The sequence below is a fragment of the Ascaphus truei genome, chromosome 1, assembly GCF_040206685.1.
Source record: "Ascaphus truei isolate aAscTru1 chromosome 1, aAscTru1.hap1, whole genome shotgun sequence".
Classification (NCBI taxonomy): Eukaryota; Metazoa; Chordata; class Amphibia; order Anura; family Ascaphidae; genus Ascaphus; species Ascaphus truei.
In genome coordinates this window covers 343,000,425-343,013,432 of record NC_134483.1, presented here as the reverse complement: position 1 = coordinate 343,013,432, position 13,008 = coordinate 343,000,425, and the positions used below count along the sequence as shown (strand labels likewise).

At 41.8% G+C, this 13,008-nt stretch overlaps 1 protein-coding gene across 2 annotated transcripts; it reads left to right on the top strand.

Moving 5' to 3' along the window:
- Positions 1 to 988: 988 nt before the first annotated feature.
- OSTC (oligosaccharyltransferase complex non-catalytic subunit) lies at positions 989 to 12,529 on the top strand. 2 transcript variants are annotated; one of them, XM_075608312.1, is made up of 5 exons: positions 989 to 1,133; positions 1,472 to 1,634; positions 9,188 to 9,281; positions 9,933 to 10,130; positions 12,287 to 12,529. In XM_075608312.1, exons 2-5 carry the CDS (start codon positions 1,496 to 1,498, stop codon positions 12,303 to 12,305), a joined length of 450 nt encoding a protein of 149 aa, XP_075464427.1. In that variant the 5' UTR covers positions 989 to 1,133; positions 1,472 to 1,495; the 3' UTR covers positions 12,306 to 12,529. The 2 variants fall into 2 exon arrangements, with proteins under 2 accessions (XP_075464427.1, XP_075464435.1); XM_075608320.1 differs by lacking the exon at positions 989 to 1,133 and adding an exon at positions 1,171 to 1,318.
- Positions 12,530 to 13,008: the final 479 nt, after the last annotated feature.

The following is a 13,008-nucleotide window of genomic DNA, read 5'->3' as shown; positions in this document are numbered from 1 at the left end:
TTGACGCGTTTTGGGACCTGCGTCCCTTTATCAAAAAGTATGCGGCTGACCACGATGTCGGGTTCGACCTCCATGGTTGCCCAGCTGGGTCTCCTCCTCCATCATACCTGGCTCTCATTCCCTGTTAGCTGCCCTAGCAGTACTCGAAGTGTGTTGGCACTAGGGGGTAAAGAGTAGCACTTTTTTTTTTTTTTTAATTTACAGCCCAATTATACCAATACTTTTTTATTGACATACTAATGTTTCCACTTTGTACTTAAATAAAAATTGATGTAGTGTATGGACCGTCTCCCTTTATACTTTCTAGGCATAAATATTCCACACATTTTTCTAAAATCTGACCGAAACAGTTTCCCCCCACCACTAAATAAAGATAACTTGTTTTTTAAGACACAGAGGATAGAGCAGAGCCTTTCATGTGGAGCCCTTGGACTCTGCTCCTACTGATTCCATACTAGTTGCTTAGGCAGCTAAGTGCAATTTTCACATTGAAACTCACTTCTAAGTTAGGGTAATGTAAATATATGATACAGATGCTATAAATACTTGCAAAATGGTTTAATATAATAATGTTTGTCTTTGAACGAATCTAAGGTTACAATAAGCTTGTGGCCCTTCCACGCTAATTGGTTTCTGATCTGGCCCCTTTGGAGAACTAAAGAGCCATGGTATCTTCTATTTATTTGCACACAATAGCACTTTTTCTTTTTCAAGAAAATAGATACAATTCCCAAAACCTTGTTTTTTGTCCATTTTATTTTATTATAGTCCACATATTGTATGAACCCTTCCAAAAACAGGCCTCTATGTTGTGCCTGAACGTTTAATAAATGTGAATATAAATATATATATATATATATTTTTTTCTATCAAGCTGCTTCTTCAATGACCATTTTCCCCGCACATTTCTTTCTGCTCCCTCCTTCCCCACCCCTCCCAGTAACCCCTCCCCTCCCTGTAACCCCTCCCCTCCCAGTAACCCCTCCTCCTCTGTGCCACTGTAGCCGCACCTCCCCAGCCTCTCCTTCCTCTGTGTGCTCCCCTCCCCTCTCCGGCTGTACCGCCACGTCAGGCCTGAGCTCAGGTCCGGTGTGAGCGTCACTGCCGCGCTCTCCAGCTCATCACTGCTGCGGGTAGGTGCCCTGTGTCTGCACGGCGTGGGGAGGGGGGTCCCGGTATATGGTCGCGCACACTCTGCGGGGTGCGGGAGCCTGGTGCACTGGGAGGGCTACCTGATCAGCAAGGCTTCCGGGATCACCCCCCTCCCCTCCTTTTCTTATCAAGGGACTATCTCTTTGCATAGGGGGCACTGACGAGGGTTATTATAATTAATTTATTCGTTCACCTAGCCCCCCCTCCGCGCGCGCGTGTGCGCGCGTGCGCGTGTGTTATATATATATATATATATATGTATATATATATGTGTGTGTATATATATATAAAAAATTGCATGTTATTTTTTGTTTTGCAGGGAGCTGAGCTGTGAGGCTGCAGGATGGAGACCCTATACCGCGTTCCGTTTGCAGTGGTAGAATGCCCCAACCTGAAGCTGAAGAAGCCCTCCTGGCTGCACATGCCCTCTGCTATGACTGTGTATGCCATGGTGGTGGTCTCCTATTTCCTCATCACTGGAGGTGAGACAACGGTTAATCTATTTACACCCTTATCCCAATGTAAGCTGGACTCCCAGACTTCCTGTGACCTTAGATGTGACCCAGAGTGACATGCAGCCTCCTGTAGTCGCTGCACCCTGTAGTAAGGTGACGCGCAGGCTCCTGCAGTCGCTGCACCCTGTAGTAAGGTGACGCGCAGGCTCCTGCAGTCGCTGCACCCTGTAGTAAGGTGACGCGCAGGCTCCTGCAGTCGCTGCACCCTGTAGTAAGGTGACGCGCAGGCTCCTGCAGTCGCTGCACCCTGTAGTAAGGTGACGCGCAGGCTCCTGCAGTCGCTGCACCCTGTAGTAAGGTGACGCGCAGGCTCCTGCAGTCGCTGCACCCTGTAGTAAGGTGACGCACAGCCTCATTCAGTCGCTGCTCCCAGTAGTGAGGTGACATGCAGCCTCCTCTAGTCGCTGTACCCTGTAGTGAGGTGACGCGCTGCTCCCTGTAGTGAGGTGACGCGCTGCTCCCTGTAGTGAGGTGACGCGCTGCTCCCTGTAGTGAGGTGACGCGCTGCTCCCTGTAGTGAGGTGACGCGCTGCTCCCTGTAGTGAGGTGACGCGCTGCTCCCTGTAGTGAGGTGACGCGCTGCTCCCTGTAGTGAGGTGACGCGCAGCCTCCTGCAGTTGCTACTCCCTGTAGTGGCAAAGAGTGTGAGCTCCTAGGAGTGGGTCAGCTTGTCTGTAGTAAACCAGCTGAGTGGTATGATCTGGCTCACCCTAAATTGTTAGCATACTTTCTAAAGCTTGTGATGTGTCCTGCAATGCTTGAATACCAATGCAGTTTTACTTCTGAGAACAGCATCAATCCCAAATGAATTATTTTCAAGGTGCAGTTTTACTTGGTTCACCAAAGTTGTTTTTTTTTGTGTGTGTGTTTATTTTTGTTTTCCTTTCATCACTTTGGGCACATACTCTCTTAGTGAATTTCTCCCGTATATTTCTACTTTCAGATTTATTTGGGGACTGTAAATCCTGGCCTCCATTCTGGATTTTCAGGATTAGGAGTTCTCTCTGTCCGTGTCATTGATGTGTTAAATGTCCTTATCCGGTGGGATGTAATGTCTATTTTATGCGCTCTGTGCTGGTGGCAAATGTAATAAATCTCCGAAGCATATTGTTGGTAATCAGCTTCGGAAGACAAGTCTTATAACTGTGTAAGATTGTTTCTATAGTGTCTTTAAAATATTGGTTGGATTGCCCACCAACATTAGAAAAGATCATTAAATCTCTTCTGACATGAAGATGTAGTTTGTCATTGGCATATAAATCACAGGAGACATCCGCACTGACCGTGGTAGAGGAATCGGGTGATATCTCTCCAATGTGTCAGAAGATACTGCTATAGAAGTACCGGAGGTGGAATGGTAGAAGTACATGTATTGTCTTGTAGCTCTACGTATCTGTACTGTCTCGGGGGCGGCATTTATATAGAGGCACAGGACATCCCTGTAAGAATGGAGAACTTCTCTGAGGTACAGGAAGGAGGAAGTTAAATAACAATCTTCATTAATCCTATAATGTTTGGGTTATTATTACTAATGCATTTTATCACATAGGAAAGGAGTACATACTTTGAGGTTTAATCCCGTTCAGTAGTTTGTGCTTCTTTTCTGGTCATGGAGGTTACGTCTCCAAAACCTTGTGCTGTCTTATATCTGGCACCGAAGCACTAAGGAAATAGATGACTTGAATTAACTCCCGCTTCCTGAAACACTAAAAATAGTGTTTTAGTGATGCTCAGGGTTGCTACCATTCCGGGTTTGACCCGGAGACTACAGGTTTTGGTCACGTATCTCTGGGCTATAGGTTTATAAATGAAATCTTGCATTCGGCAGTGGTATCTCCCCCAGCATAGTCCCGTCAACATGGCTCTGCCACGTCAAATGGCGTTAAGTTGACATAAGGGGATGTCGCGGCATGTTGATGAGACCATGCAGGAGGAGATGCCGCCGGCGGAGAAGGTAAGATTTAAATATATAAATAAATTAAAAATATAAAATAAATAAAAAATGAAATTGAATTGGAAAAAGTCTCCAGGTCTCTATCTTGGGCCTCCAGCAGTAAATGCTTCAGTATTCTCTCTGGGGTGTAGTTTTGTGTAAGCGACACGTCGCTCTTGTCATTATTGTTCTTTCCGGTTTGTTTAAAGTGCCGTTGTCACGAGAGAACAGACAATATATAAAAATAATAACCGGACCAGATTGAACAAGATTAGGATATAGTAAACCGAATGAGTTTATTTCTTATGAGCAGAACAGACAATATACATCAAGCAAATAACATTACAGAAATATTTACACTTACTGGGGTTGGATAATGAGGTATTCAGTCCAATAGCAGCTCATTAAGTTGTTACAATCACGACAAGCCCAGGAATAAGGGGTGCAAGCAACTATATAGACGCGGGCCCCTATTCCTAACATGGCAGTTCAGTTATTGGTGAACAATTACCTTGTCTCAATCACAGGTTGACAGGTAACGCGAGTAGCAGGGTTTACCCAACCCCTCACTAATACACCCCTCCCCGGTTCCTACTTGGCCCGCCCATTTATAAAAAAAAATATGACCACAGGTCTGGATGCCGTTCTGTCTAGCAAAATGCTTATTGGGCAGAGACCGTTCCTGAAAGGGTGTTACATGTAACAGGTCACAATGGTTAGTGTCCATCTGTGAGAGCTGGCTGCATATGCAATGAGGCGAGTCACCTTCATTGATGTCCAGGTCTTTTCTCACCTCCACAGGGGACCGAGGAGTAAAGTACTTCACAATGCCTTTCAAGTATCCTCCTGTCATCTGGCAAGCTTTTTGTCCTATGTCCAAAGTTATAGTAAAAACAGCGATAACTCATAACTATATTTCCCATATATTAAATCAGATTAACAATAGGTAGGCGACACGTGTTCTTGGCAGGGTACAACATATCCAAATTTCCCCTTTTTAGCATATATAAAGCCAAAGTTATAATTTTTTAAACTTTATCCATTGTCAAGGATACAATACAATTCTCCCCCTCCCTCCATGTTAATACATAACATAGCAATTAATTCTGCTGAAGCGGGGAAATGCAGATTCACATATACACAATATGGTTAACCCTTTCCCTCCCGACATGATTTATACACATACAGGAATATAAGCCAGAAATAAATCTAAGACCTGGGACAATTATGCTGAAGCAGGGGGATGCAGATCAACATATACACAGATCCCATTAACCCTTCATACCCTGATCATGACAGCCGTGCCCCTAAATAGGTCACCTAAAATACACGTTCGTCTCTTTCTGACACTCGGGGGGAAATGAGAGAGCTCCCTGCTGTTGAACCGAAACATTATTTAATAAACTTTAGTTAGATTTTTTTGCACATTCCCTACTTCACTGGTTTTGTTACACATCTGTATCCAGTGCACCGTGTCGTTTGGTTTCTGGAGTACCTTCCTTCTACATATCTCAAAACACCCTCAAATATTTTGGGTTGTGTGCGCAATCTAAACGTTTGGAAGCATATCGCTGCTTATTTTGAATGTGACTGTGGAACAGGACATGACCTCCCCATTCACGGGCAAAATGTCCTTCCCTTCATCTTGACCATTGCATGTCTATTGGTAGTCCGGTTGTGTACAATGTCTAAAATGTCAGCATGGGGACAAAGGAGGAACCTTTCACAACACTATCTGTTGGTACCCCACTAAACAGGAAATATTTTTTTTCCCCTAAAAATTTCTAATAAAATTTGCTCATTATGGGAAAAACTGGTAATGTGTCTTTGAAGGGAATTAAACCCAGTTTATACCCCAGTGCCAACTCCTTATCATATTGGCCAATTGTATCTCCTTGTGCTTTGTATATTAAAAACTTAGGGGCAGAACTTTAAGTGCGGTGGAAACTGCTTTGCTATTTAAGGAATCCAAATACTGTGGAACACCTAAGTCCTGCGTAACTTTATTTTGTATATGTAGCGCTGCTTCCCCCACCCTCTGGGAGATCTGCCTGCTAACCAGTGTGTAGTGGTGCATGATACCTGTTGGCTTGCAGGAGAGCTGAGGTTCCACCATTGTTATTGGGGAAACAGGAAAGGCTTTTGAGGTAGATGCTTGATTCGTTCTCTGTGTGCCAGAGCCTCCATCTTGCACAGGCTCCAGTAGTGCTGGAGACAGTCCCTGTAGAAGAACACTCATATACTCCCCCCTGATGGACTGCAGATCAGTATCCACTGCAAACAGCATATTAATTCAGCGAAAACAGTCTTCTCTCTAAGGTCCCAGACCTCTGGATGGTCCATCCTGGATATAATATGATTGAGGCCTTGTCTCTCCTCCTTTGCTATTTCACAGTCCCTTTATGGGACTGATCATATAGTCCTACCCCGCAGGGCGAGACAGCAGCTCAGAGTACTCACTCCATAGCTAGAGTACTCGCTAACTAATTTAGGGTTGCCTCTTGCCTAGTATAGAGGGGGAGGGTACACAGTCTGAACCCAGGATTGGGCCGCACACAGACCATGTCCCGCTTCCACCCCTGTCACTCAGCCATGGCTACATATACAAAAAAATAAAGCCAAACAGCACCGATAAAGCAAGGCTTTATTGCGCAATATAAAGCAACTAATACTATATAGAAGACCTTGCTCTAAACCCCTAGTGGAGTATGCGTGCTGCCCGGGAGGGTAATGTATGAAAATGGAGAGCTATATCCACAGACGGATATAGAAGATCCCTAATTATGGCGCACTGCAGACCTTAATATTATTTTATAATGCGGTCAGAGGTAGTGAAACAGATAGCATGCTATCTGTTTCACTACCTCTGACCGCATTATAAAATAATATTAAGGTCTGCAGTGTGCCATAATTAGGCAATATAAAGCATGTAATATGGCCTGAAAGTGTTTGAAATTGTGATGTATTATGTGACTAATTTTACTTTAAAGCTGCCACTAGAGAATTATGCTGCTATTAATTAAATGGAATTCATTTGCTGCAAATGTATTTTATTAAATGCTCCGGCCTCTTGGCGGTTTGTTGTATTTTGGTTAAAATAAAGAGAAATTAAATTTATTAGCCAGTTAGATGTGTAGCATCACCTACAGTTTTTTTAGAATTTATCAAAGCATTCTCTCGTACAACTACAAGTTATTAACACAATGTTGTGTATCTCTGGCATTGCTGATGTAGAAGTATCTAAGGCCTGTTCTATAGTGCGGCCGCGTGCTACGCCGTGCGTGTGTGCGTGCGCACGGCAGTTATAGATGGCTGAGGTTAGTCAGCCCTTCTATACAAGGGCCGTGCACGGCAGGGAGAGCGGGGAGCCGACAGACAGCGGGGAAGACGGGGCAAATCATCTTTTTGCGCCGCTACCGGCGCTCGTGTGTGTGTGTGTGTGTGTGTGTGTCAATGATTGCACAACTAAAATATATATATATATATATATATATATATATATATATATATATATATATATATATATATATATATATATATATATATATATATATATATATATATATATATATATATATATATATATATATATATAACTTTTTTTCTTTCTTTAAAAAATCTTATTTAGGACTTCCTTCACTCATAAACCCATGCACACCATATACTCACACATATACATTCACAGTACCTGTAGCTCCCGGCTGTATAACAGGGAAAAGCATGCGGCAAGTGCACAGTCCGCACAGGCACGCACTCCCGCATGCAGTATAGAACGGGCCTAATAATACTGGTCCATCAGTGTTTTAAGTTAGGTGGTAGGTGTACTGTAGTTGCTAGAGTGTGGGGCATTGTTTTTCAACATGGGTTTGTAGGACATCCCTACAGGGTTCCTTGCCGTTTTCAGGTCATTTGACAATTGTACAAAATACAGAAGAATTTACAATGTATCTGATCTCAGACACGCTATTAGAGGGGGTCGGGGTTCCTTACAATGCATCTGATCTCAGACGCGCTATTAGAGAGGGTTGGGGTTCCTTACAATGCATCTGATCTCAGACGCGCTATTAGAGAGGGTTGGGGTTCCTTACAATGCATCTGATCTCAGACGCGCTATTAGAGAGGGTTGGGGTTCCTTACAATGCATCTGATCTCAGACGCGCTATTAGAGAGGGTTGGGGTTCCTTACAATGCATCTGATCTCAGACGCGCTATTAGAGAGGGTTGGGGTTCCTTACAATGCATCTGATCTCAGACGCGCTATTAGAGAGGGTTGGGGTTCCTTACAATGCATCTGATCTCAGACGCGCTATTAGAGAGGGTTGGGGTTCCTTACAATGCATCTGATCTCAGACGCGCTATTAGAGAGGGTTGGGGTTCCTTACAATGCATCTGATCTCAGACGCGCTATTAGAGAGGGTTGGGGTTCTTCAGAATCTCAAAATTTAATTATAGGTTTCCTAAACCAAAAGGTTAAAAAATACTGGTGTAGGGTATTGATCTTGGAAACATAAGCTTGTGGGTTAAATACCTGCCTGGGTGATCTGCACTCCACGTGATATTGGGTAAATTCCTTTGCCTTCCCATGATTTTCTGTAAAAAGAGATGTCAATTCACCGTTTCTGGTCAAATACTTTCAAATAAAAAGCTGCCTCCACACTGATACTAGTGGGGAGTGCAAAACTCTTAACTCTGTTATTGAAGATCAATCTTAAGAGCAATAGCACAATTTGAAACAATTTGTAACAATTTGAAAGCCGAGACCCTCAGCTGTTTGCTTTTCCACTCGGGGGGTCCTCCTGGTTCTTGAGATGCTTACAATTTATGATGCTGATGTTCACCTTCCCTTTATGGAATTCAAAAGGGACACTAAACCACAGGCCGATAGGAAGCCGCCAATGATGTCTTGGCCATGTTTAAATAAAAAAGTTTGCAGTTACTAAGGGAACATCCACGCGTGACCTACTACTAAGGATTTTTATTATCAGTCTACACGCTACCTGTTTATTATATACAGGCTTTTTAAACATTATTAATGCTGAGCCCTTTGGCTATCCATTAAAAATCTTGATTTGTTTTGGACTCATAGCATTATCTGCTTAGTAATTACTAACAATTAGGGTATCCTTCAGGACTCAGTTTTGTTATTAGTGTATATAGCGTTTCTTTGTTTAGTGTATGTGGTCACCATAGCGTTATATTTACTAAAATACACATATACTGTATGTATTCTTTTTCACACATTTTTTACTTTAATATCATTAAAATTGGTTTTAAATTGGTCATCATATCATACTACACAATGAGTGCTTTCAAAAGGATGTGCTTTTCCTAATTCCCCATGTTTAAATAACCAGTATGTGTTGCTATAAATAAAAATTAAATAAAGAATGAAGTATCTCAGGAAAGATGGTCACCAGAGCTGAAAATAAAGCTGTTGTGCTCTGAAGTTGCTTTCACCCACCCGTTTGAATACTGTCCAAATAAAAATAACACACTGGGTGGAATTTGCTGCTTTAACATCACTTGCCCCATGACGCGGTCATTCTGTTGAACTGACCTCATCGTGGCTATCCTTTGTTTTATCTAGGAATCATTTATGATGTGATTGTGGAACCACCAAGTGTTGGCTCAATGACAGATGAACATGGACATCAGAGACCAGTGGCTTTTCTGGCCTACAGGTGAGAGATTTGGAAGAGAATTAATAAGATTTTCTTTTTTTTGCAACAAATGACGTGTAGTAGCCGTGCTAGGCCTTGAAGTGCAGATTTGTTGGAGGTTAGATGCCGCATAAATGAAGTCACAGCACGCAGAGCTTCTGAAACCCTATAGTTCTCGTCATGTGATTTATAGTAGTAATTCATGGGTAATGTGATAATGTTTTAATATCTGTGTATGTTACTATTTGGTCTTTGCACCGAAGGAGCTGTGGAGAAGCGCCTCAAACTTGGCTGCATTCCAACGATGTCCGAGGTTGCTCCTCGGACATCCAAAAGCTTCTTTCTTTTCTTTTTCTTTTTTTTTTTTTTGCTTGCAACCCACCTCTAAAATGTAATAAAAGGGGAACAATAATCTTGTCTAATAATAGTTATCTCCACCTGTTAGTGCAGCTACTGTACTGCTAATAGTACTTGTTTAGGGTGCTAATCATTTGACTTATTGATTATCTATGCACCAGTTGGTAAAGGGCCCTAAAATATCCATCTAGTTTTGCATACTGAACTGTTTGACTTTAGGGCATGCTTAGGGCACCTGTGTGAGATGTGAATGCGGATACATTTGTCTTTTCCTTTACTTCAAGAGATTTGACCTGTTGGTTTGTTTCTCTGCAGAGTGAATGGACAGTACATTATGGAAGGCTTGGCTTCCAGCTTCCTCTTTACAATGGGAGGTCTTGGATTCATCATCTTGGACCGATCCAATGCGCCAAATATCCCCAAGCTGAATAGGTTCCTGCTCCTTTTCATCGGGTTCGTCTGTGTCCTGCTCAGCTTCTTCATGGCCAGAGTTTTCATGCGGATGAAGCTGCCGTAAGTGACACATTTTGTCAGTTTTTATAACCCTTCCAGTAGAGCAATGCAAATGAAGACTGTAAGGAGAGGCACTAGATACACAAGATAGATATAGATATGTGTAATTAGTTAACAAAACCAACTCCGTAATTTCGGTTACACATTCCTAGTGCACAGTATAAATAAGCAACAATCATAACCCAGAGAAAAAGGCATCATTAGGAATAGTTGTTTTTGTTTTGTTGTTCTTCTGTATCACCAGATATTTTGTTATTATTGGTAAACTTATAATGCTCCCTTACCTTCTATAGTCAAAAAGACATTTTTTTGTTGAGGTTCTTGCAGATGCCGAGAGCTAGAAGTACATCGGTTTAGCTCTGGGTGTTTCCCCGAATTAAATACAAAAAATAGCAGAGATTGAATATACATTCCAACATTTCATTAAAAAATGAAATTGTTTTACAAGAATCACTCCCTTATTGTCCTCGGCATAAATCTAATTGGGGCTCTTCTAAGCTTTTATCACTTAAAGAGGCTACTAGTTTTAAATGGCATACCAACCACTGTGTACATACAGTATTAAGGTTGGATCCAGCATGCTGTTCACGTTCTGTGCAGTTACTCACATGCAAGGACATTTCTGCGACAGAAAAGCAGAGTAGTACCTGTACATCAGGGCTTTTCAAATGGTGGGCAGCGAATGGCATTGACTTGGCCCTTGAAGTCTCCGATGCACAGGCAACTAGTGTGAAAATAGTATGAGCAAAGTGCAATTTTTCACACTAAACCGCACTTGTAACTTAAAATAATGCAAATATATATGGTACAGATGCTATACATGCTAGCAAAATGTTAAAATGTTATTTTCCAGATTTTAAAAGTATCAAAAATTACATTATATTAAGTTTTGGACCCTTCTCCTTCTAAATGTTTTCTGATCTGGTCACTTTGGGGAACTGGATGAAGACCCCTTGTCTAAATGAAAGATTAAACATGGAACAGAATAATACAAAACACGAGCTGCCAGGGGCCTGTGAGAACCATTATTCTTTTACGGTATCGGATTATGTCTGAAATAACATCATCATTTGTACAGCTTATCATTCTGTTAGCAAAGGGGTTTAATAGGTGTGCTTGTCACATTACTTTTACTTGCAGTGGTAATTCAGGTCCCTTTGCAAACCATTGAACCAGTGACAATACACCATTTTACTAAGCCTGGGCAAAACTTCAGAATGAATGCAGGCCGCAGCCTCCCATGAAGACAAGTATTCACCCGGCGCCCCTATTAGAGTGTGCAAACAAGAAGCATAATCAACACACTGTGATAATGCACTAGGTTGTTAAATAAGTGCTAAATAAGTGCGAATAAAGTGGCTCAATCGATAGATAATAAAAAATAACATAACATAAAACCTTCAGTGCAGACACTCGTAAATTGCAGCTCAACACTCATTGGACCTTCCTTGGTGGTCCTCCGTATCCGTAGTAGTAGAAAATCGGGGAGCGCAGAAAACCGGTGAAAACATGAAAAATAAAGACAAAAGAAACACACAAATAGTGCAATCCTGCCTGAGAAGTAGTGAACATAAACACAGCTTCTTTTGGGTATACACTCACATAAAAGTGTGTGTGTGTGTGTGGGGGGGGGGGTAAAATCCCACACGTAGTCTGTTAATAACTGTCTTCCAATCGGATTGATGCTAAGATGTAGAGCTCGCAGACCAAAACAAATGAACAGCTGGACAAAATGATGAGAATAGTAATGGTATATTGTAAATACACAATAGTAGGCAATGGCAACTTACAGGAAAGCCCCATGCAAGGGCATTGTACGATAGACTGGAGTAGTGTCTGGTGGTTGAGGTTGGTGTATCATCGGTTGTTGAGCTCCTACAGGGAAGCCGGTGCGCTAGCTGCTCCCTGCGATGTTTGCTGGGACTCACTTCCGCGTTCCAATCCTCACGTGATAGGCGTCCGCATGCGATGACGTTGATCCTCGGGCACCTCCTCTCCTCGTCCGGATCCCTGACAGACTTTTCACCGGTTTTCTGCGCAGCCTCCAATGTTGATTTTTAAACACTGCTGAATGTATGTGCTGTCGCTAACGTCACATATTTAAATGTATCCCCATGTATGTGACATTTAATGACCTTCAAATATTTTTCTTGCAGTGGATACCTCATGGGCTGAAGATGTCACATTTGCCCGCACATAAAAGATATGCAGTTATTGAGCAGTAAATAAAATAATAACTTGCCAACTTGAAGCGGAAAATTGGGTATTACAGTGAAGAACTGGCATGAATAATCTCCTTTTAAAAGAACATCGTTTGTCGGCAATAAAATATTTTTGTAAGTGTTTTTCACTGCATAGAGTGTCTATGTGGTTCAGAATAAAATACTCTTTTGTTATGATGTGGTGACTCCTGAATCTATACTTGAGTCATTTTACAGTTGCAAATGAATCTTTGGCCTCTCTTCATTATACCTCAGTTACATTTCCAACGAATGGGGCTAAAATCTACTCCAGTAAGGGGAATATTTTTCACATTATATTAAATAAGAGCCTTTGACTCATTACTTGTATTGGGGAAAACAGAGATAAGAAAGCAATACATTTCAGTCACTTAGTTAGATGCTAACACGGTTAGATTTAGTTTATGTAGCTGACTTAACACAGAGGGCTAGATTTACTAACAGTTGATATATATCTGGATTAACATTTGAAATTAAGAAATAGGATTGCAGCAATATTTTTATTTATTTTTTTAGAATTATTGCCATGTTCACAAATAATTATTTGTTCCTAAATGGGTAGCGATATAGGATATGAAGAAGGATATGTTGACTTTATCAAAGTCCTATTGGATGAAACGCATTGGTGCGTTTCCTAC